Source organism: Dendronephthya gigantea, unplaced genomic scaffold (genome assembly GCF_004324835.1).
Source record: "Dendronephthya gigantea isolate DGI-Jeju-01 unplaced genomic scaffold, DenGig_1.0 000160F, whole genome shotgun sequence".
Classification (NCBI taxonomy): domain Eukaryota; kingdom Metazoa; phylum Cnidaria; class Anthozoa; order Malacalcyonacea; family Nephtheidae; genus Dendronephthya; species Dendronephthya gigantea.
This window is the reverse complement of record NW_021163170.1, coordinates 463,021-488,507: the sequence shown is the minus strand read 5'-3', so window position 1 is coordinate 488,507 and position 25,487 is coordinate 463,021. Positions and strand designations below refer to the sequence as shown.

Below are 25,487 nucleotides of genomic sequence, written 5' to 3'. Positions count from 1 at the left end.
ACCATTTTTAGCATTTTAAGACAGTTTTTGAAAGTTCAAAAAGTCGTCAAAATTGACCAAATGGTAAGGGGTAAGCCTTATCATTTGGTCAACTTTGACGACTTTTTCAACTTTTCAAACAAATGTCTCAAAATTGCTCTGAAATGAAAGATATTAATCTTAGGAAGCCATTTTACATTTTAAGACAGTTTTTTGAAAAGTTCAAAAAGTCGTCAGCATGACCAAAATGGTAAGGGGTAAGCCTTACCATTTGGTCAATTTTGACGACTTTTCAACTTTTCAAAAGTGTCTCAAAATGCTCTTAAATGAAAGATATTAGTCTTAGGAAACCATTTTAGCATTTTAAGACAGTTTTTGAAAAGTTCAAAAAGTCGTCAAGCATTGACCAAAATGGTAAGGGTAAGCCTTACCATTTTGGTCAATTTTGACGACTTTTTCAACTTTTCAAAAAGTGTCTCAAAATGCTCTAATGAAAGATATTAGTCTTAGGAAACCATTTTAGCATTTTAAGACAGTTTTGAAAAGTTCAAAAAGTCGTCAAAATTGACCAAAATGGTAAGGGGTAAGCCTTACCATTTTGGTCAATTTTGACGACTTTTTCAACTTTTCAAAAAGTGTCTCAAAATGCTCTTAAATGAAAGATATTAATGTCTTAGGAACCATTTTTAGCATTTTAAGACAGTTTTTGAAAAGTTCAAAAAGTCGTCAATTGACCAAAATGGGTAAGGGGTAAGCTTTACCATTTGGTCAATTTTGACGACTTTTTCAACTTTTCAAAAAGTGTCTCAAAATGCTCTGAAATGAAAGATATTGTCTAAGGAAACCATTTTTAGCATTTTAAGACAGTTTTTGAAAAGTTCAAAAAGTCGTCAGCATTGACCAAAATGGTAAGGGGTAAGCCTTACCATTTTGGTCAATTTTGACGACTTTTTCAACTTTTCAAAAAGTGTCTCAAAATGCTCTTAAATGAAAGATATTAGTCTTAGAAACCATTTTTAGCATTTTAAGACAGTTTTTGAAAAGTTGAAAAAGTCGTCAAAATTGACCAAAATGGTAAGGGGTAAGCCTTACCATTTTGGTCAATTTTGACGACTTTTTCAACTTTTCAAAAAGTGTCTCAAAATGCTCTAGATGAAAGATATTAATCTTAGAACCATTTTTAGCATTTTAAGACAGTTTTTGAAAAGTTCAAAAAGTCGTCAATTGACCAAAATGGTAAGGGGTAAGCCTTATCATTTTGGTCAATTTTGACGACTTTTTCAACTTTTCAAAAAGTGTCTCAAAATGCTCTGAAATGAAAGATATTATCTTAGGAAACCATTTTAGCATTTTAAGACAGTTTTTGAAAAGTTCAAAAAGTCGTCAATTGACCAAAATGGTAAGGGGTAAGCCTTACCATTTTGGTCAATTTTGACGATTTTCAACTTTTCAAAAAGTGTCTCAAAATGCTCTTAAATGAAAGATATTAGTCTTAGAAACCATTTTTAGCATTTTAAGACAGTTTTTGAAAAGTTCAAAAAGTCGTCAAAATTGACCAAAATGGTAAGGGGTAAGCCTTATCATTTTGGTCAACTTTGACGACTTTTTCAACTTTTCAAAAAGTGTCTCAAAATGCTCTGAAATGAAAGATATTAATCTTAGGAAGCCATTTTTAGCATTTTAAGACAGTTTTTGAAAAGTTCAAAAAGTCGTCAATATTGACCAAAATGGTAATGGGTAAGCCTTACCATTTTGGTCAATTTTGACGACTTTTTCAACTTTTCAAAAAGTGTCTCAAAATGCTCTTAAATGAAAGATATTAGTCTTAGGAAACCATTTTTAGCATTTTAAGACAGTTTTTGAAAAGTTCAAAAAGTCGTCAAAATTGACCAAAATGGTAAGGGGTAAGCCTTATCATTTTGGTCAACTTTGACGACTTTTTCAACTTTCAAAAAGTGTCTCAAAATGCTCTTAAATGAAAGATATTATCTTAGGAACCATTTTTAGCATTTTAAGACAGTTTTTGAAAAGTTCAAAAAGTCGTCAATTGACCAAAATGGTAAGGGGTAAGCCTTCATTTTGGTCAACTTTGACGACTTTTTCAACTTTCAAAAAGTGTCTCAAAATGCTCTAAATGAAAGATATTATCTTAGTAACCATTTTTAGCATTTTAAGACAGTTTTTGAAAAGTTCAAAAAGTCGTCAAAATTGACCAAAATGGTAAGGGGTAAGCCTTATCATTTTAATCAATTTTGACGACTTTTTCAACTTTTTAAAAAGTGTGTCAAAATGGTTTAAAACGAAATATATTAGTCTTAGGAAACCAGTTTTAGCATTTTAACACAGTTTTTGAAAAGTTCAAAAAGTCGTCAGCATTGACCAAAATGGTAAGGGGTAACCCTTACTATTTTGGTCAATTTTGACGACTTTTTCAACTTGTCAAAAAGTGTCTCAAAATGCTCTAAAATGAAAGATATTAGTCTTAGGAAACCATTTTGAGAATTTTAAGACAGTTTTTGAAAAGTTCGGAAGGAAGCCATTTTTAGCATTTTAAGACAGTTTTTTAAAAGTTCAAAAAGTCGTCAAAATTGACTAAAATGGTAAGGGGTAAGCCTTACCATTTTGGTCAATTTTGACGACATTTTCAACTTTTCAAAAAGTGTCTCAAAATGCTCTAAAATGAAAGATATTAGTCTTAGGAAGCCATTTTTAGCATTTTAAGACCGTTTTTGAACAATTCAAAAAGTCGTCAAAATTGACCAAAATGGTAAGGGGTAACCCTTAATATTTTGGTCAATTTTGACGACTTTTTCAACTTTTCAAAAAGTGTCTCAAAATGCTCTAAAATGAAAGATATTAGTCTTAGGAAACCATTTTGAGAATTTTAAGACAGTTTTTGAAAAGTTCGGAAGGAAGCCATTTTTAGCATTTTAAGACAGTTTTTTAAAAGTTCAAAAAGTCGTCAAAATTGACTAAAATGGTAAGGGGTAAGCCATATAACTCACAGTTGAAAATACTCGAAAATTCTAGTCGGAAGTGCTCCATAATTAATGATCAAACACCATACTGCCTTTTTTTGTCAATCGAAAATACACGAAAATTCCTTTCGGAAGTGCCCCATTACCCATGATGAATAACATCTGCATCGTTCCAAAGAAGTTTAAATTGCTTGCTCTGGAAAAATGTTTGCATCTTCCGTATAACTCACAATTGAAAATACTCGAAAATTCAAGTCGGAAGTGCTCCATAATCAATGATCAAACATTATACTGCCTTTCTTTGTCAATTGAAAATACACCAAAATTCCTTTCGGAAGTGCCCATAACCCATGATGAATAACATCTGCATCGTTCCAAAAAAGTTCAAATTGCTTGCTTTGGAAAATTGTTTGCATCTTATCTATAACTCACAATTGAAAATACTCGAAAATTCTAGTCGGAAGTGCTCCATAATCAATGATTATATGATGCTCTATGATACGATATGATACGGTATGATGCGGTATAATACAGTATGATACAGTATTATATAGTATGATGTAATATGATACATAAATTTCAAAATCTCAGGTATATCGGCAACGGGGGACCAAATGAAGGAAAAATCCTCATTTTCTTCAATTTTTTGAAATTTCAAAATTCGCTTGAAAATACGTCGAAATACTTCAGAATTAAGTAGAATTGCATTCTTTCATGAAAACAATACATTTGAACACATAAAATCATACTTTGATAAATTTCAAAACTTCAGGTATATCGGCAACGGGGGACCAAAAGAAAAATCCTAATTTTCGTTAATTTTTTGAAATTACGAAATTCGTTTTAAAATACGTCGAAATTCTTCAGAATTAATTAGAATTGCATTCTTTCATGAAAACGATACATTTGAACAAATAAAATCATACATGTGAATGGTGTCGCAGATCTTAAAGGCAGTGATAAATATAAAACCTTGACGCTTCACGCAGAGAATAGAATCATGTTAGTCTATATTATGATAAGAATGTTTGATTGTACAGAAGACTTGTTACGTAACTATCATGACTGCATGTTGCTGTGTGACTATAGACTATATACATTATACTATCCACACTAAGTGACAGAGTTGATCATAAAGTCTGAATAATGAGTTTTCGTTTTTTGTCGTGTACAAATCTGTTTTTGGAAAACATATCACACTCGTACAACATTGAAACATTGTCAACATTGATCTGCCGTGCCTGTAATGGGAGAAAAAAGTTCATTTAATTCCAGTCGCTTGCCTTTAACATCCGCAGATTTCATGAACGGTTGCACAAGGGATGTCGCTAGCACGTAACTCGTTAGAAGACTAGGAAAAAACTATTTTAAAGACAAATACCAATTCATTTAGAAGTGCCATGCGCAACTTTAATATGTGCCAGAAAAAGCGACGGGCAATCAGTCTGAACGCAGCCTAATAGAACTTAGTTTGTCATCCAAAACACAACCGTGCATCGCTGTTCGGAGTTGCACAAATAATGGCTTTATGTCGACTTTTTTGACTAGAGGCTAGAGCGCTAGACTGCTGTCAGAATTCACTGATAAAAAAACACTTACTCGATCAAGGAATTCCTCCTCTAGTACTTCGACGACCTCAGGTGCGCTGCCATAACGATTGTTGTGAAACGTGATTTGGTCCCGTACGAGTTGTTTGAGAATAAACATAAGTAGTTCGTTGTTGTCTCGACGGAACGACAAATACTGCATGAATGCCTGAAACAGAAGTTCAAGCAATGTTTAGGCTCAGGGAAAATGTTTGCGTTGCGGAAGAGAACCGTTTGGTTCTCCGTTTAGCTCAGGGAGGGGAACGTTAGCACTCAGTCAGGGAAAGCGTTTAGCTCAGAGAGGGGAACGTTAGCACTCAGTCAGGGAAAGCGTTTGGTCTCAGGGAGGGGAATGTTTGGTCTCAGGGAGAAACCTGTTCGGTCTAAAGGCCTAATTCCACGGGCGTTTTTTCTCAGCGAATTGCGAAATTTCTTTTGAATTGCGTAAATTTATTGTTTTTACTTGCTTGCTCACAATTCAGCTGAAAAATCGCCCGTGGAATAAGGCGCTCTAGGAGTTCGATGAGGACAACGGGAATAAATTTCTCACCTTACGCATATTTCTCATAACAGAAAATTTCTGTGTATCAATAAAACTCTCCAACATCACTCTTATTGCCATATTCACGTCATCTTCAGAAATATATTCTCTTAGATGCATCTTGGCGTTTGCTTCAGCCATTCTAATCATCGACTCGATATGTCGTACTGTAATAGGAACACTACCAGTTGCCTACGAAATATGAATTGTTCAAGGTTTCAAATGAAAACTATATGATTCTGATAACCACGAGCAAATTATCATAAGGCAAGTTTCACTTTGAGTTAATGATTCTTTGACCAATAGCGTTGGACACTCGGACACAATACTTCTACAAACTATAAATTGTAACTGTAATTTTCATTGGTCAAACTATATGAAGAAACTACACGTTTTTGTACGTTATTTTTGAACGGTCGTCATTTTTATAGGTCAAACTATAGACACAGTGTATGTAAAAATTTTGGGTCACCTGCGCGTTCATTTTCTAGTTCTTCAAAATAAACTGCAGTAAACATGTGAAAGTATTTCAGTAGACCTCTTACCATCGACTCTCGTCGAAGATCAGCAAACATTTGAGCAATCTTATCTTGGTCCATGTTATTTAACTTTGGATGGATCTTATCTTTCGCATAAATAATATACTTCTTTAACATTTCTTGTGATAACTGTTCAACGCCTGTAGTTGGACTGGATTCCTGGGAAGAAAAATTACGGACAATTATGAAAATGTGTGTACGTTTAGGTCCATAAATGTGAAAAAAACTATTTATTTAATTCAGATCGTATGCATGGGAATAACTATGATACTATTTTAACTTGTATTGGCGTAGCCAGTCTGATGATTTACGACAACAACAACATACCATTTCTACTTCATTTTCTTCACTTTCTTTGTTTGTGTTTCCTGGATGATGTTTAACATGACTGTTTACAACAAACTTTGCCAGTAATTCATCCTGAATAGAGGAAAGGTATTATAATAATTATGTTGTTGAACAATTAATCTGACACACAAACAATCTGATTGCTCGTCGAGAAATATACGCATGCAACTGCTAACATATTTAACTGATTGTAGTGTACAGTATTGCCAACTACTTAATGTTAGAAAGAAATACCTGAATAGGGTCAACAAGATCTCGTACAACACACAAGATGTCAAATCGTGATAAAATTGGCTCACTCAAATCAACCTGAATAAAAATAAAACATTGACGTTTTTTGCAACCAACCAGTTTTTTGGAAATAGTTAATTTCAGAACTTACGTTTTCTGAGAAATTCATGGAAGGATCATAACGACCACCGATAGGATTTGCAGCAGCAATAATGGAACATCGAGCCTTAACGACAAGAATCACAATACAGAAAAGATGTCTCGAGGAAATATATATTTTAGCTATATTGCAATAGTGGAAGGAACTACACACTGCCATACATTACCACATCTACAACTGTTATGCAGGACGTGCAGTGTTTCAAATTATACTGCAGAATGTAAAGAAATTGGTGATGGTGTACATCAAGAGAAAACTTACCTGTAAAGAAGTAACAATTCCAGCTTTTGAGATGGAAATACTCTGCTGTTCCATAGCTTCGTGAATACTAGTTCTGTCCGCGTCATTCATCTGAAAATGAGACGGATATTAAAAAACATTAGATTTTACATACGTTAATTGTTAACAATATAAGTTGTTCAGAATACAATACTGTCCAGAAATAACAGAAACCGCGGGTAATTCTAGCTCAAACCTCAGTTGGTTTAGCCTGCTCGCAGACTGAATTGGGGACCGGGAATTAAAACGGGGAAAATTCATTCTGCGAGCGGGCTACAGTTGGTTAAACCAAGGTTGAACACAAGATAGAACCGCGGTTAAAAAAACTCTACTCACTTTATCAAATTCATCAATTAAACAAACTCCACGATCAGCCAAAACAAGAGCTCCAGCTTCCAACGTCCATTCTCTTGTTACAGGATGTCTTTGAACATAAGCTGTGAGGCCAACAGCTGATGCTCCTTGACCAGTTGTGAACACTGAACGTGGAGCTGTTTTTTCAACATATTTTAAGAACTGAGACTTAGCTGTACCAGGATCACCACAGAGTAAAACATTGATATCACCACGGATCTTGTGTTTTCCACCTGAACCAATATGAACATTGTTCAGAACACATATTTCTATTTATATTGCTATTGCTATTCTGAATGAAAGCTTACCTGGATCTTTGGCTTCTCCACCAAAAAGTGACAATGCTATTGCTCTTTTTATGTCATCATGACCATAAATAGAAGGAGCTACGCTGGCGATGATCTAAACATGATTGAAAACTCATTAAACCAAACATTCAATGGCAACTGTAAAACATGCGAGTTTTCACACAATTTTCTATGAGGTCCACTATAGTTCTCCCTAAATCAGGCCTAGACGCAATTCTTAGCTCTTCTGGCTTAGGGGCCAGCTGCTTACATGAACTTGGCTACACAAGATTCAACAAAGAGTGAGATGATTTTAAGGTATTAATTCTTAATAATGCTACTGTCAGGATTACTACACAATATTAGTAGAAGACCAGAAATCACTCTTACCCTATCACCAATTTTCGGATCTTTGGACAATGTGATGATTTCTTTAATGTCTTCATCTGTGAGGCTTGTGATGGCTAACTTATCTTCCTGCTTTGTGATATGGTTAGCTTCAATGACAGTAGCAAATACTGGGAAGCCATGAGCAATGTTCAGAGAGCCATCATAATTGTTGTGATAGATACCTGTCAGATCCTGAACAAATCAAATTATTAATTATTTGAATACATATTTCATGTTTTATTAATTGGAAATACCAGGACATTGCATCAATTTTAGACTGCATGATCAATTTAGACTTACAATTTCATCTCCAGCCTTGCAGGAGTCTACAAGATCTCCCAATAGAATGACATCTTTTGAACGAGGCAGCCTGCCTGCAGCAACCTTGCTTGGACTTTCCTGAATTTTGATTCTCTGGTAATTTTGATACACAGTCTAACAGAGAAAAAGTAGTAAGAAATGTGTAGCATTTTTCTCTCAAGAAATATTTCATATTTAGCTTTTTTTTAAGTAGTTTAGTGCAGTTGAATGATCAACACAAACTAACCTGTTCCATATTCACTTCAAAAGGGCCACGTGATTGACACTCGGGGCATGTACCAGGTCTGACTTCCTGATTTTGTGATTGAAAAAATGGTCCAAGTATATAGGAACATTTGTTACAATCATATTTGACCATGCTCAGTTGTGGCAAGACTCCTGTACTGCTTGATACAACACCACCTGTTCGGATTAGCTGATTCAAGTGCAGTTGTCTAAAAGAAAACAATTAAGGTTTCAATTTCAATTCTGGTCTAATTAGTACTATTAAAATCATGCAGGGTAATAAATTGAAACTCCAGGAAAGTAAAAGAAAGAATAACATATAAAATACTATTGTCCTGACTTATATAATTTTAGGCATGCATACAGTATTATATAACAAACTAACAAATCACATCTTGTTTATATACAAGAATGAACTTTGAACTAGCCTTAGGACTCACAAGCTTAGAGTGTGATCATTACATGCAACCTAGAATCTCTTAATTGATTTTTATATGAAGTATCACTTCTCAACAAGTATATGTTAGGAAGAAAAGACAACCAACCTGAGCGAGCGAATTTCCTCCATCAATGGTAGTTCAGCAATCCTGACATGAATCTCACTTGCAATTTGATCATATTTTTCATACATAGATAACACAACTTCTTTTGCCGCCTGATAAGAAATACTTTGTTTGAGTAGGAAAAATACTTTTATTCATCGTCTTTCAATTGTTTGGGTTTTACCTCATCAAAAATCTTTAGCATTTCCGCTGGAGCTTCTGGTAAGAAATATGCCAAAACTTGCAATTGTTGTTCACAAGCCAAGACGTTGTAATCAATTACTAAACTTTGAAGGTTTCCTAGTGAAAAAGAATGTTAAATTTAATTCCAATGATCATAGGTATTCACAATTCATGTTAGCTAGAAAATTAATTTCTCATTTGAACAGCACCTGGTTTGTGGAAATAATCACAAAGGAAATGCTAGTTCAACCAACCAGACATAATCCTCCACAGTAATAACTCCAATCTACCTTCACACATCAATTTTATCTTGTCTCTGTAAACACTTTTTCCTTGGTGGTCAACAAATGTCTTGAGAAACTGTTTAAATCTGTTCTTTATTTCAAGTCTTGGTGCCTGCAAACAGACCCACTCTCGTACTGAATGTCCTTTCATATCCTCCAAGTTCTCAATACTTTCCACCATATCCTCAGCCATATCCATATCACCATGAGCAGCTTGCTCAGCCAGACGTCGCCGACGTGATGGGTGTGGTAAGTCATCCTCATCATCAGTTTCATCTGGTCACAAGAGGAAGCATTATAAAACAATGCTCAAAATAATCTCAATCTCCAAGGGAGAATGATTGTAGACAACTACAGAGTATTCATAACTCATAAATTCAAAACTAACACTCCATACCATAAAGTAGACCTCTCCTTAGTCTTCCTGACGTAGCAGCCTCCTCTCTATCTCTTTTCCCCATGACTTTCTCTGCCTCACGTCTGGCTCCAATATCCATATCATCATATTCTTCTTCATCCAATGCTGTTGGGTCATACACATCCAAACGAGGGATTGCTCGATAGTCACTAAAAACAAAACCCTGTTGCAATAAACTATCATCTTTAAGTATGAGATAATATACTTACTCCTCCATGTTGTCGCCCATCAAATCAATTCCATCATCAGCTTCCTCCTCTGCAGCACTTCCCTCGTTGCCCAAAATAGCATCTGACTCATCCTCAAATGGTGCCAGATTTCGAGCAGGGCTGGAAGTCAAGGCGTCAGTACGGTCATAACGAGAACCAGCATCATCTTGGGACTCTCTGGCTGGGCTTGTGGCCACTCCAAGGCTACTTGATGATTCCTCCTAATTCACAAAAGTAATGCAATATTATATACCTCATTAGTTTTCAGACTAAGCCCACAACACAGGCTACAAAAATACATGTTGAGCACTCTGAACAGGTATTTAGTTAACCGCACGTGGTTGAATAAATAAAGAATTGTTTTTGTGTGAAGTGATTCTATCTATACCCTCCTTCCTTGCACCTAACGTTTGGAAATAAGGATTCATGAATGCTTGGGTAAAATTATCGCAAAAATTGTAAAATATTGTTGGGCATGAAGATAGATGGAAACAGCATTTCAACATTATCTCATGAATGCTTTTTGACCGATCTTAGAGCCTCACACTCATACAACATGTATGCAAAGCAACTAGCAGCTTAGATTAACAAGAGAAAAACATCCAGGTCAATGCTGGTGTAGGGCAGTATAAATTGATTACAACAGATTTGAGGTAAACAATAGTTGTGATGAAACAATGTTCAATAAATGCCAGGCATTTATATTTATAGGCATTATTTTATAGGTTATATTTATTGAGGTTATATACATTTATAATTTAAGGCATATTTAAGTTATATTTCTTTCACAAAAAGTCAATGAGACAAGTAAGGATATATGATAAATTCCCTCGTGATAATTTAAATATGAAAATATATCCGAATAATTATTTATCTTTCGCATGTACACTATAAATGTCGAGCTTATTTCGTAACATGCCCCACAAATAATAACACTAAAGAAAATATGATTATAACTTTCGAGCATACATTTTTCAATGACAAACTCATTTTACATTTTTACTATTTAATATTATGTACAATTGATATGTACACACACTATTAAACAATGACAAATTTCGCTAGTTTTACAGTTAACAAAATATATACTTTCTAAAATCACCAGAACCGATGTGTAAAAGTCTAAACGTTTTATTCATCTTACTAAATTATAAACATAAAATAAAATAAAAAGCAAACTTACGGCCATGATTTTGTATGAATTGTTCCGTTAAGCACAATCTCGGATTTAGTCAGAACCCTTGCACGTGATCAGCATTTTCCCGCGCTTTTGCGGGGATTTAATCTCGAAACGAGGCTTTCCACTGATCTTTAAAGTCTAGACAAGCTCTCGCTCTTCTTTCTTTTTCGACGACCACTGACGGAGTGACTGAGATACCAACAAAAATCTTATTTTGAGGGAATTTATGTTCCTTTGAACACATGCTTGCTGGTTTGAAGTTTGAACTTATAGTTTTCACAAAATAAATTCCCGATCTTGTTTACAAGGAGGAAAGTTTTGTGGTAACAAAGAACAAATTATTTTTTCAGAGTTTTTTATGAAATTTATCAGTCCTCAGAAACTGCACAGGTATCCAAACCACGCGTTCAGGTTGTGGAGCCGTGATGGTAATAGCCCCAACCTACCATTTGTGTTCCAACCTCGTAAAAAGACCCTGGGTACGGTGTTCATCTGACGTCATCAGTTTAACACACGCAAAAAAATGTTAAACATCAGTGTGAACTGTGTGTTGTCTAAAATCCATTTTGTTTACATATGATAAGCATACGATATTTATAAAATGTGATCAGTATTACTGTTTGTGTTATCACGCCGAGCTAAAATAATAGTCTAGTATCGTTCTAAGTTCGCTATGCTCTTACTGAATAGAATTAATATAATCAAGTATATTTTAGGTTTAAATATATCCATGCAGAGCTATTTTAGGGAGCAAAACGTCGCATTACTCGCGGACACAACGTTGCACCGCCTGTTATGACATAATTCCAATTCAAGTTATGCTTGAATTTTGGCAGTCCTGTTCACTCATCGTGTTAGTTCTCGAGCAAATAATCTTCGAGCCTGGATTTCAACAGTCGTGCAGACTCTTGCTCTTCTTTAAGAACTGTAATGACTGTATTATTGTCACTAAAATTTTACATAGTGTCCAGTGTCCTTATACCCACCACAAGGGACGGATTCAAATATTTTAAAGTGAAAATTTACTGAAGGGATAAAACATGCAATGATTATATAAATAGTTTCTAAAAAGAAACCAGTTCATGATTATCTTCAGGAATGGACGATGTCACGAAACTTGACTCAGTAGAAATATTCCCATTTCCAGATTTACCATCATCGGATAAAGTGAAACTTTTAGCAAAGTCCTGAGAGCTTACAACATCCACAAGAGGTATACTCTGTGTCGTCGAACAACTGCGTGTTGAGACTGAACGTTGTCTGCTTGAGTCCACCACGAGACTGAACTCTTCACGATGTTTGCTGCACGACACTAACCGCATGAAAAGTCTGCGAAAGTCCCGCGTCATAGCGATGTATATTAGAGGGTTGACGGTTGCTGCAAAGTGAGGTGTGTTCCCCAATAACCAGTTTTCAACGGCAGTGTAATTTGGCAAACTTTCCAAAAATGCTTCTCTCAAGGTCGCTACCCAAAAACTTCCCCAAAGAAGATAGGTTGGTAAGATCGTCACAAGAATGTTAATTGCAATTCGGAATTCTTTCATGACCATACGGAATCGACGGTTGGGAGTGGTTTGTTTAGGAAGATGATGAACCTGTCGCCAAACTGCGCAAAATATGCGATAATAAGACCAGGTTGTAATTAGAATCGGTAGCGCAAACGTGAATGAAAATAGACATGTGATGTATATCTTGTTGTATATTTCCTTGTCGACAATCACACGTGAATACGACGTGATGAATGTGATCATTGAATAGGACCAAACACTCAGAACCACAACGAGAGCACGTGAATGGGTCGTGATTGATTGATAGCGCAACGGTACAGTCACTGCTAGGCAGCGGTCAATGCTGACACACGCGAGACTTGTGAGTGACGCGGACGACGAAAAAACCTCGATTGAAATAAGAACAGAAGATGTCAACTGTTTCTGCTCATCGCTCATCGACAATTTTGTCGCTGAAAAACTCATCCAAATGGCAAGGGAAAGAAGGAGAAAAATATCTGCCACGCCTAGTTGGACAATGAAATAGTTCGTTACAGTACGAAGAAGCTTGACTTTACAGAATGAGATAATAATGAAACAATTGGCAGTTATCCCAAGTACAATAGCACAGAGTGATACTATGAGGATGATCTTATATAGTTCTGGAGTCATCTCATCTCCTGAAGCATCATGGGTACTGTTTTCCATTTCGAAATATTAATCTAGAAAAAAAAAGGATTCAATGGTAACCGCTTATCTTTCTCCAATTATCATCATTCATAAAGCAAATTATTAGTGCTACGCCGTTATGGATGATTCACATAATTTTCTAGTTTGTGCGTGGAATACGTGAAATATCAGACTGTAGACATTTTAGATAAAAATCAAAAAATATGCGAGCGTTAGACAGTCTCGACTGACTTCAAAAAAATTAATTACATTTCAAAATTATTTCAGCAGTCCTAACAAACAGCTGCGTGTAGAGATATGCGGTTCATGAACGCACGCAGGAGGATCCTATATATCCAAAGTGGAAATAAATGTTTAAATATAACTGAAATGGTTTAATGTAAAATGGATCACTCATTCAGTAGTGGAAATAGTCTAATAGATAATTGTGTCACTGAGAAAAGAATTTCCTAGCTTCTTTGCGGCGATAAATAACATGAATTATTAAAAGAAAATATCAAGACTTTTTCAAATTATGAGTCCCTAAAAAATAAGTCGATCCTATCAAGCAGATTAGCTAATTCTTTCAAAAGGTCGAAGCAATTTTCGTATGAGTATACAAGCACTTTAGACTCAGAAAAACCACGTCCACGATAACTCAACATGCAGCATCATTACAAATGACGCAAGACTTAAAAAAAGCAAGAAAGAAAGAGTCTCTACGTTTTGCTAAATACATTGGAAATACTAAAAGCTAAAGAAATCTCAAGTTTTAAACTTACTCAGATATATATTTGAATAGAAATTTTTCCTTCCACGTGACAGCGAAAAGAAGTGGCGTGGAAAATAAAGCTTGCACAAATTCGTCTTAAATTGACTCTATATTCACGCTTCAACACCAGTGAACTCCTATTACTAACAACACCTTTACAGACTGCAGGCTAATACATTATCCCTGATCTTACGAAATCTTTTAAATAAAACATGCAGACGAAACTCCGGCAGCTTATAGATAAATCATTATTAAGAAGAACGTGTTAATTGGACTCCTGAGGTTGATAAATCAGACTGTTCATGAATGAATAATCTAAAGATACATATTATTATTTATGCTTTCCATTCAGAGAGATTTTTAAACTATAAATAGAAAGTGTTGCTTTGAGATCTGGATGGATAGAAAATTTTTACCGGCTTTAATTTCGAAGTAGTTAACTGTTGTTAAAATGTTCATACTAATGTTATAGCAAAGTGTCGCAATACTATATTTTTTCCGGATTTTGTAGGATTGTCACTTTACATACAAAAGTGCATATAAATATCTTTCACTTTTCAGTCACCACGCACTATGATCTAAACTTAAAGAAGTTATACTGCATGCTATAGACCCTTAATTTGCACATGACGTCACAGTAGGTATCCCGATTGCAAATTAGCAAAGCATGAAAAAGCAGAAATATCGACAAGTGAAGAAGCTTAGCTTCTTTTTAATTATCTTTACCAGTCATATATGAAAAAGAGCAAAAAGCTTTAGGGAAACATGTTTTATGTCGTCAGTGCAATGTGTCTATACCAATTTACTTGTATATATAAAACCAATATATTTTAGCTCATGAGTAACTAAGAAAGTACACTGTTTGGACAGCAATTATAATGATTTGACCATATATAGTATACTGGAAGAGAATCAGATGCATGATAACATGTAGTTTTGACCTCCGAAGCAGCTAGAACGTAATTAAAACATGCATTTTTGCATGATGTAACAAACTCATAACAAGTCGTATGTTCCATGAAATCGTTTACTAAAAAACAATTCACAATGTTGTAATGTTGCATCTGGTTCGTGCTCTAATAACGACCTTATCTGAAATATTCACTCATACTTATTGAAAAATATTTTAAACGTTTAAAATTCATTGACTATTAAGAAAGGAATAAGAAGATTTCTTATAAGAAAGAGTATACTTCATAGTTAAAACATCAGTAGACACGCACATACACATACACAAAGAAAGCTACAGCGTTCATATTTATTCACTAGACTCCAGAGGAATTGCATTCAAACTTTCAATATTGATTAACCGCGTATTGATCAGAAAGGATGCAAACAACGCCAAGTGCATGGTTCAAAAACACACAATTTTCACGTGAGTGTTTTCTCCGAGGAAACAGCTACTATAATCTATAGTATACATATAATGCAGAAGTAATGAACATAAATGAAAGAATACAGATATTAAAATCAACATAGATGTTTTATATGACTGACCTTATTCTTTGTAGAACGTTACTTAACAGCTGAATTACTAATATAGCCAAGCACTCATTGTAGATATCTGGCCAGCGTAATCTGAGAGATTCGAGATTCATTTAATTGTTCAAACGCAGGTGCAGTGTATATCATAAGTGAGCCCACGTCGTATTTTATATATTCATTTAGGTTGAACGAAGATAAATAATATTTTTGACATCCCCTGCTGGCTGTTTAATCAACATCGCCAGCGATATTGAGAAGTTTTGACAGTCACTACGGGCTTTAGCTGTTCGAGATTCGTCCTTTTCGCGCCAAACTTAGGTGCTGTTTGCTAAGTCCACACGTATCCGGATATTTTTAAAAACGTAGGTTTTTTATCCGTTTTGGCCTTGCGTCCACACGTAACCGGCGTTTTCGGTTGCCGGAAACGGAGGTTTTCAAAAACGCTCTCCAGAGTGGAGCTTTTCAAAAACAACGGTTTCGTGTTTACGTGTGGACGAGCGAAAACGGAGGTTTCTTTTTGTCACATGCTATTTGCTAAAATTTGCTAAAGCTCCTTAATTTTTATTAATACAATCCTGACAGAGTTTTCATTGTAAAATGTGATGAATAAGCTACCGGGAAAGACTGTGGTAGACAATTCAGTTATATATTAGACAATGTTACATATAACATAAAGAACGCGTTGTTTATTAATCATGTTTGCCATGCAAACAAATATAAAAACAAAACATAGTTGTTTTTCTATACCTATATCTATGTTCCATGAGCCCGTGGGCGAGCCGGGAAACATCTCTCTTTAATCGGGTTTTCCAAAGATGGGCAATCCGAAGGCATCCATAGCATTGTTCTAAAAGGGCAACAAGTACAAAATAAATTGTTTTTTGACCATATTTTTTGAGACATGCATATATGTGGCACCGTGTAAACATTAATTTGTTTATATAGCCATCATCCCAGGCCAAAGCAACTGCGGTCTGCTAACCTATAGTTTTAACAAAAACACTGCTTTCCATTCCAAATACCGAATGAAGCACTACTACGGTATTACTGGGCAGATTTCTCGCAAAATTCGACCAAAGCGTGACTAATCACAATTCAAAAGAAAATCAAGCTATAAATCAAGCTAAATCAAGCTTTGTTTCGTCTGTTGGGAAACCGCTTTTATAAAATCCAAATATGTGAAATACATTTGATATCAGATTTACTTGTTAATAACAATGCATGCATGACAATGTTTATTTTATCTGATTCAACCACAAATAAATCCTTCTCGAATCAATGACAACGTATTCAGAGCAAAAGATAGCAAATATTTTTTTTGGTCTTGCCTTTTTTAATCACACAAAAAAGTGATATTAAAGAATTGTCTTTTACTATCGTCATTGATTGGATGAGATTTCACAGACACAGTATTTCACGTACAAAAAGAGGCATACAAATGCATTAAAGAATACATATTTTAAATGGTTATCGGAAAGCTGTCTGTATATTCTAGATATAAAGGAAATCACAAATCAATATATCTTCATTACTCCATTAAGAACTAGTAATAAGGTATTTTTAGACGGGCTATGGCATCATTAAGACAGCAGCCAAATTATTTTGGTCAGATTTCGTTAAAAAATATGTCAAAATAAAAACTATTCATGCGATAAAGTGAGGGAAGTTGAATACAATAAAATATTGATAATTACAAATGATTTACGTAGGCATTTTGCGCGGGCGATTTACTTTAGTTTTCGGTTTTGATTCCGAAGATCAATGACTGTGATCCAGGCATTGAGCATGCGCAGATAAACGATATATGATTGATATTTAATAAGATCACAGTTGAGATGTCATATGCCAACCTCGTGCCCAGGGTAGGCTATTTGCTTAGTTTTATATTTTGTTTGTATTCATGAGTCATTATTTTTGTGCAGGATATTAATACGCGAGATTATTATGACACTTTTATTTTTTTTAAAATAAGTCGACTGATTACCAAAGCTATAGGCTATATATAACATAGCCTAGAATATTGTTTATTGTTTCAAAAACTACGCTATTATTTCTGAGCCCCCAAAGCGAACCTCAAAAATACCGACATACATAAATAAGTTTTTGTGCCACAAATATAGACATTGTCTTAACAGCTGATTAAAAAAAATGCTTTAAAAAAGCTGCGTTTATACGCGTTGTCCATGGGCGTATTTAAAAAAAAACAACTATTTTAGTGCTCAAGAAATAGGCATTTATTCTATCGTGTTAATTTACATGCATTCAAATATACCAATAGACATTTCTCGAATTTGCTTGAGCGCAGCGTGTTTTTCTTTGTTTGTTGGATAGTTCAGTTCGTGGCTGGACGGTAAATTAGTCTAATGCATGAATTAATAAATATAGCTATAATATAAAAATCCAGTCTTCAACAAATTTTAGATACAACAATATTCAGCCTTGCGCGGTGGACAAAACTGAGAATATCACATGAATGCATGTATAATGAACTTAACGAATGATTAACGAATCAAAACTTTCATTACCCATATAGAATCGAGATTTATACAAAATATTCATCCCCCTCTCATACTAGCTAACAAAAACAGGCGTTTTGTGTCTATTTAAGTTAAAGCACGTTTGATTAGAGCTTCGTCAGATCACGGCCCAGGTCATTACAAAATATCATTATTTAAAGAAACAGTTTTTATTATTTAAAGAAAGAGTTTGTTTTCTAAACGAAAAACAAATGTGTAAAATTAAAACACAGCAGGACAGAACGTGGGCAGTCAAAACAAAACATAGCCATGTGACGATCATTCTACGATTATCTCCGAAATGTTCCGACAAAAGTGCCAGGGCATGGACCTACACCTCAGTTTTCAGATCAATGTTCAATCGCCATACATTAAACTCTGCCCCACTTCCTTCTAAATCGATCAGTGTTGGTTTTCTATTTGATAGACCATGCATCCTCTCATCAATTAATATTCTCATTTGTGTTAATACGTTCAACAACAATATATATAGAATATAGTACCCATTCAAGTGATCATTCAGTCCTGGCGACAAGATCACAGTTAATAACAGACGTCATGATAAATGACAGACGTCAAATATATGAAAGACTGAAATGCCATATTTGCACGACTATTTCCAGGACTTTGGAAAAGAGCCGAAATAACAGCCTCTGCATGAACCACATTTAAGAGCTGATTTTGAGGTTGCCCAATGCTAACAAACAATCGTAATAGATGCTTAAGATCAGGTTTAATATTTGTCTTAACTCATTTGCATGAAGTTTAAACAAGCACAGAGTTAAATCGGATCTAAGAATAGTTATGGATTAGGTAATTTCAGGTTGCTCGCATCCGCAAAAGTTTGCCTTCACGGCTTCAGATTACTATATATTCTCACTCCTTTTCAACGTAAAGATTTTCAATATTTAGCAATAAAATGAAACAGAACCATGCACCTTATCCAGCAGAAGAGATATTTTAGAGAAGCTAGTCAGGGCAGTTGTTCGATAACAAAGAGAAATAAGCGTTTAACACGTGGAACGTGAAATATTTGTCCATCAAGCACAGCACAGCACGGCATCTCATATGAAGCGCGTGCCACAAAACAAAGACACTTCAGAATTCGTGCATGTCGCCATTGTGTACGAGAAAAACGCGCGAAATTTTGATTTGCTTCAACAGTCTGAAAGCATGGCCGTCCATGCAAGTGGAAAGTCATTTAAGATAATCATATTGACATTCAACTTTGAAGGTAGTTGATAATTGTTTGTTTTGCAGAGTTTTCAAGTTGAGGGACGTTTTTGTTATGTGACTTTTCATACAATTATATCTTCGTCTGTTTTTCACCACGGAATTGATTGCGCACTAAACAAAATACATTTGAGCACAACAAAAACTAGAAAATATATAGAGGAGTTCTATATGAAAGAGGAACGATAACATTGGAGAATTTCGCTCTATTTGTAGTTAGGAAATATTACCTTCAAGCCAGGATTAGGCCATAGCTTATCATGAACATAATGCAAATGCATGGAAACAAACCTCGAAGTAACATCGCCAGGAAGAATTATGTGAAGAATCATAATCAGGCCTAAATATAGTGTGTCATGTCTTTTTCTCATTTAGTTTATCCCTACATCAATTTTGGAAATATTATCACATCATGATACAAACAGTTTCTATATAAAGATGCCTTCCTTCGTCAATCATGGAATTTATTGCCGGAAATCATATTCTATAATTACGTTGAGGTATAACTATGTGAACTGAATAAAATAATGCGAATTTTCTTATACGTTGATAAATATAAACTAAGATGTGAAATGAAGTGTCATTGAATGACGCTGAACTGATTAATGCTGCTATTAAATCTCCCATAAAATTTTCTCTGACTCTGACGTTCATCCAACTCTAGTGTTTATTAGCTACTTTCTTTACTGTGCACCGAAATTTGAAAGAAATTGTTTGAACTGAGGCAAACTAAATTATATAATAGTTCGATTTCAGTCATTCCTCTCAACATATGTTTTGCTTCGTTTATACATTGCATGTACAGTTCAAACGAAAATTGGTTGAACACGTTTTCAAAACTGGCGCTCTTGTTGGCTCGCCACGCGGTGTATTGATGCTGGACAATGGCAAATTATGTCATTGTCTTTTGAAAGTTTGGCGGGAAACGTATATGCTAGTCCAAGCAGACAAATATACGTATTCAGTCCTTATACATTAGTATCATTCTTTCCGAAGAAGATTTTTTGATGATCTTTACATTGGTTTTCATATAGAGAACACTTGTCAGACTTTAAGTCGTTATAGGGCAGAGCGAAAGCAGTTAATCTATCGCAAAGCATCGCTACGTGCATTTCAAGACTAACACAACGAGCAATATACTATTGTGTTTCAATATTTTTAAAAATATAGTAAATTGTTTAAGTTAGTATCAAGCGAAGTAAAATAAGCTTCAATCCTACTGGCTATAACCCAGGCTAAAATATAACTGAGGCGCTAATATATAATGGCTATATATGCGATCATCATTTAAACTGAAGTGAACGAGAAAGCAGAGCTATTCACATCTATGATTGAGATGAATTAACTACGACCAAAAAGGAAAAATATAAAGAAATCTAGCTATCCTATCCTGCCGTTTTAGGCTGATGATGCTTACTCCACCGTATCAAGACACGTGCGTTAAGCGAAGGGAAAATATTTACTCAGCAGTTGCCATGTGTGAGAACAAAGAAGGTGGTAATTAGCCGCTATTATAAATACGAGCCGTGTAATAACCGCATACATAGACAGTTAGAAGGGTTGTATTTAAGAACAGGTGCCATTACGAAGCGGGAGTTTTGAAAGGTAAAAATATATTAGAAGTTGAGGCGATGATCCCCTTGCAAGAAGATCATATTGATGCTCATTGTGGCGTTAGCAATAAACAAATAAAGGTAAGGATGAAATAAGAATATTGCATTTTGATATTGGTGACAGCGTTTAGACATATTTCTACTAGATGTTGAACGGGATGGATATATATCAATAGTGTTGGTCATTTATTATAACGGACATATATGACTGGTTTTGGGGATTTTGATAATATCCATGCAATGAAACTAAACGATTCAATTTCCATCACAGGCGAAGAAACGACAGTTAGAACGAGTGAGAAGACAAAAGATCAACGAAAAGTTGGAAAAATTGAAGGTTATCGTCATGAGACAACTCGGGAATGATGTAAGAGATTATTTGGATGTAAAAATATATTGAATATAGATCCTTGCATGTGTATATAGAGATCTAAAACGCTATAAAATACGCGGCCTAGCTTAGTTTTACAACTGCCAAGTGAGGTCGTGATCGCGTATTCAAAAGTTCAACACTTCAACGTCGACATCTTTCTTAGGTCGGATTTTACCCACCAATGGAGAAAGCCGATATCCTGGAGCTGGCAATTCGATGCTTAGAAAGCAAGGAACAAGTAGAAGACAAAGAAAACACGATCCACGACAGAAAACCGTTTGAATTGAACACAAAAGAAAAGTTTAAATTAGAAACGACGCCTATAAGAACGAACTGCTCGAAAGCAAAAAAACATGAACTAGCAGAGAACTGCTACGATGAAAACTCGATGATTTTTAGACAGCTTCCTGCTGAATTTAAGCCACTCTTACATCATCCAATCAGATCATTCAACAGAGATAACAAGCACCAAACCAATCAACTTCAAATACGGACACTGAAGCATCCAATATGGAGACCATGGACTTAGTAATTTCCTGCATATCGATTTAGTTTAAAAGAAAATTGCATGTATTTTACTCCCCAAGGGAGTGTTAAAATATTTTTCTAGTTCAAACAATTATTTGTGTAATAAATAATACAAAAACGTAAAGCCTAGCTGTGCCTGTGGTATTGTGGTATATACGGTGGATCTGAATAGAGGTATGGGACTTTTTTGTCAAAATGAACTTCCTGACGACACGTTTCTTGGAATGCGAGGGCAAGCGGAAAGAGGCAGATATTCGTTAAGGGCCTTTCTATAATGACGCATACCAGAAGGTGTTTTCAAAACATCTTGTGAAACCGTTGAGATTCGTCATCGTGTTTTCAAAATCTTTGTTCGATGATTTTGGTGGCTGAAGGTTTTCCGCCAGACAGCTTATTTGATGAACTTCTAGGGTGGTCTGGTTGCAGAATCATTGAAAAATAGCTTATGCATGCAATCCTTTAATATGAAAGAGGGGCTTTGCCATCCTTGCCCCTGAAAAGAGAAGCCGCTGAACAGTTGCGGTTGCTCAAAACATTTTTTCATATCTTTGACATACAATAAATGAGAGATGATTGCATCATGGTCTTTGGTTGCCAGTTGGTTTTGTTACCACGCACGCGCAGAATATTGTAAGAGTGAGTGCTGAAAACTCACATAAATATTACACATCGAGTAAATAACTATGGTGCTGATATAGCCTCCACTATCAGACGTGTGCATGAAATATCAGTACAAAAGCATATCGACTGAACAAATACTATTGCTAACTTAGCCTAACTACACTATACCACCACATTAACAGAGCCATATCCGGATAACTCTGAAACTAGTAAATAGGTTGTTTTGAATAATAAATTAATTTCATTTTCTCAAAACGATAGCAATAAATGTTATTATTTATATATAATATGTTAAACACATAGTCATAGAATTTATTTTACATCCCTCATTCATAGTAAATGATAATAATAATAGTTTTATAAAAATACTTTAGTTAAGTCTCGTTCTATTTACAATCAAATTTTGTTAACTATGTTAACGCATGTCATTCTTCATATAGAAATAAATTACAAAAATATATATCTTAAAAAATTACTGCAGTCTGTTTCCCGCGTTTCTTATATATTTTAGCAAATGTTCAGTTAAATCCCTTCACTTGAAGATTCTATCATTCTACCAAGGTCTCCAGACTCCGGAAGTGCTAGGACCCAGACCGCCAAATGGCCTCACAGTTGATGGCGTCATTAGATATCGACAGAAATTTGCCTGCTCTCCAGTTCCCGTAGATGGTGAAGGAAAGGTGCGTTTGCTTTCACTTGTGTTGTAGTTGGCAGGATATATAGGTATAGATGATGGTAAAGTGGTAGGAGGGGAAATGGGGGTCCCTAAGGGTCTTATATATAGCGGAGCCTGTGGTGACCTGGTGTTCATGTCAGCAGTTGTACGTAGATTTGCGTTTTGACAATAAGAAGCAACTTGGGAGAGTAACTTTGCCCTGCTGTGATAGTCTAATCCCGTGTCGGACATTAGATACCGGGTCATTTCTCCGGCACAGTCGTTATATCCAGCGCGGTATTTTGCAAGTGATGTTGCATCTCGAAGAAAACCTGGTTCGCATTTTACAGACTTTAAATAGTTGACTGTTAGATCCAAGATATCCGCCTTTTCCATTTTTGAATAAAGCGAAGGCTACAGAGAAAAAGTAGAATGATTTAGTATAAATTTCAGCTTTCATATATATAGAAGAAAGATTTTAGCATAGATAATAATGGTCAGGGACGCCAATATCCAGCTTCAGAAAAACACAGCTAAAATAGGAATATATATCCTGTGGACATTCTGTGGGAGGAGATTAGAGCAAAGCCTAGGGAAATTTACAAAAAGCACTGCTTGAGCCGTTGAACAAGTTTTATTGGCGCGTTCGATTTCCACACCACACTGGCTCTAATTTGACAATGAAAGTTGATGTTCTCAGAGGTAAGCCGGCGTCCCTTGGTCTAACCGTCAAACCAAAGCGTGATACGGAACGCGAACAAAACCAAAAAATTCTCGTTTTGCGTCATGTGGAAACCAAAGCGCGGCGGAACGCAAACATAAATAGCAATACAGCGATAACAAAATATTGATAACATCTCCGCAATATCAAAATATGAAACAGCGTTCAGTCATACTGGTTCATCTAGACAAACAAATACTTGATTGTTTGCGCAAAAGGAAATACAGTAATGGTGTTAAACAAATGATGGAAAATAAAGATATGGATTTAAACCTTGATTTAAACTAGCAAATTTGGTAACACAACGTAATGTTGCATGTAACCATATTTCTAGCTTCAACCTCATCACGTTTCGACCGCAATTAAATATCGCAAGCGATCTATGTTATCGCGGGAAGACCTACTCCGATAGCTTCGTAATTTATTGAAAACAAATGCCGACTAACTTACATCTTTGTTTAAAGCTTGAAGGACGAGAACCTTTAATTCGTTCAAACTTTCATTAATACGTCGTCTTCTCTGCTTCTCAATAAGGGGCTTTTTTGCCTAAAACAGTAAGAAGCAATCACACATTGAGATGGAGTTGGATAATTCTATACTTTAGTTCACATACAGTATTATTTATAGAGAAGAATAAGATCAAATTACTTTTTAATATAAAGAAAAATAATATTTTTAACACATATTTTGAGAAAAGCCTCTCTGAAACGACTTAATATATTAAATATTATTATTAGTCTGCGTTTAATAGCTGCAAAGCTTAGATATACCTTTCGTCTTTCAGGTGACTTTAATTCATCTTCTTTTCGTAAATTCTCGAGTCCCATGATAAAAATTAAGGTAGAATTGAAGTTATTGAAAATATTGGCGGGAGCAAGTTGTTCTTGTGACGGTCAAGAATGGTTTGGCCACATCGTGCATACTCACAACCACTTATCTCTTCCGTGTGTGTTGGTAATCGTGGGAAAATCTCGCTCGCAGGCGTTATCATGCGCAAATATTTACACGTTAATTGTCTACTTGTGACCGAGGTATATAAAACAGACAATGACATGAATTTAAATGGCGTAGACCGTGGGACTGCTCAACGCTGATTGGTTGAACGTCTTAAATGTCGCGCGACTCTGAGAGGTCATAGAATTGCCGCATTGACAGGCATTGTGAGAAGCGTGAGACTAGTGAGCGCTGATTGGCTGCTTGTCTATTTGATTTGGCTATAACAATTGAGACACTCTATAAAGCCTTTACTTTCAAAGTCTTCAAGGATAATCATTTAGAGTACAATGAAATTTTCTAAATACAATTAATTCATCGCATGTTTTGAAATGAGTATAGTTGGAGCTTGAACATTTATAACTCTTGTTTTTTGTTCTTAATTTTCGCCGGATTTTTCAGGCTCGTGAATACTGCTTTTTTAAATACGAAGTTAGTGAAAATGCTGCCTGCAACTAACTCCACGTTTCCACCTCCTTTCTGATCTTCAATTCTGTTATGAAGCACCAGCATTCTCTTTCTTTTATATCTATCTATATCTTAATTGTCTGATATAAACTGCTTTGCACTCTTCTATATATGGACAGCTGGAGGAGAGCAGATATACATGCCTTGTTGTGTATAATTTAACCCATAGGGCTTACTAACTAAGTTTAATGAAAATGAAAAATCGTTAAATGTCGCATTACTCGCATATAGGGGACTCAAAGCAGTGAAAAATGAGAGATTTCTGGTGGAATTTGAAGAAACGATCAATGGCAATGGAGCCAAATCATTCAGTTTCAGA

The 25,487-nt window shown here is 35.3% G+C and overlaps 4 protein-coding genes across 4 annotated transcripts; 1 reads left to right on the top strand and 3 right to left on the bottom strand.

The window, feature by feature from the left end:
- Nucleotides 1–3,950: 3,950 nt before the first annotated feature.
- Nucleotides 3,951–11,093, bottom strand: LOC114537595 (DNA replication licensing factor mcm2-like). The gene is made up of 19 exons (XM_028558656.1): nt 11,038–11,093; nt 9,855–10,075; nt 9,625–9,794; nt 9,234–9,503; nt 8,945–9,060; nt 8,764–8,873; nt 8,220–8,427; nt 7,973–8,107; nt 7,673–7,864; nt 7,304–7,397; nt 6,978–7,228; nt 6,624–6,713; nt 6,354–6,428; nt 6,206–6,280; nt 5,951–6,043; nt 5,630–5,782; nt 5,094–5,276; nt 4,557–4,712; nt 3,951–4,198 (listed from the first exon to the last, which is right to left on the bottom strand). The coding sequence occupies exons 1-19, from the start codon at nt 11,041–11,043 to the stop codon at nt 4,088–4,090; spliced, it is 2,709 nt and encodes a 902-aa protein (XP_028414457.1). The 5' UTR covers nt 11,044–11,093; the 3' UTR covers nt 3,951–4,087.
- A 569-nt stretch (nt 11,094–11,662) lies between these two features.
- LOC114537591 (octopamine receptor beta-1R-like) lies at nt 11,663–13,229 on the bottom strand. Its single transcript, XM_028558648.1, has one exon. The coding sequence runs from the start codon at nt 13,227–13,229 to the stop codon at nt 12,099–12,101; it is 1,131 nt and encodes a 376-aa protein (XP_028414449.1). The 3' UTR covers nt 11,663–12,098.
- Nucleotides 13,230–20,731: 7,502 nt separating this feature from the next.
- LOC114537590 lies at nt 20,732–21,711 on the top strand. The gene is made up of 3 exons (XM_028558647.1): nt 20,732–20,890; nt 21,081–21,176; nt 21,346–21,711. Exons 1-3 carry the CDS (start codon nt 20,828–20,830, stop codon nt 21,709–21,711), a joined length of 525 nt encoding a protein of 174 aa, XP_028414448.1. The 5' UTR covers nt 20,732–20,827.
- A 922-nt stretch (nt 21,712–22,633) lies between these two features.
- LOC114537582 (transcription factor HES-4-A-like) lies at nt 22,634–24,757 on the bottom strand. The gene is made up of 3 exons (XM_028558640.1): nt 24,478–24,757; nt 24,158–24,253; nt 22,634–23,400 (listed from the first exon to the last, which is right to left on the bottom strand). The coding sequence occupies exons 1-3, from the start codon at nt 24,532–24,534 to the stop codon at nt 22,885–22,887; spliced, it is 669 nt and encodes a 222-aa protein (XP_028414441.1). The 5' UTR covers nt 24,535–24,757; the 3' UTR covers nt 22,634–22,884.
- Nucleotides 24,758–25,487: the final 730 nt, after the last annotated feature.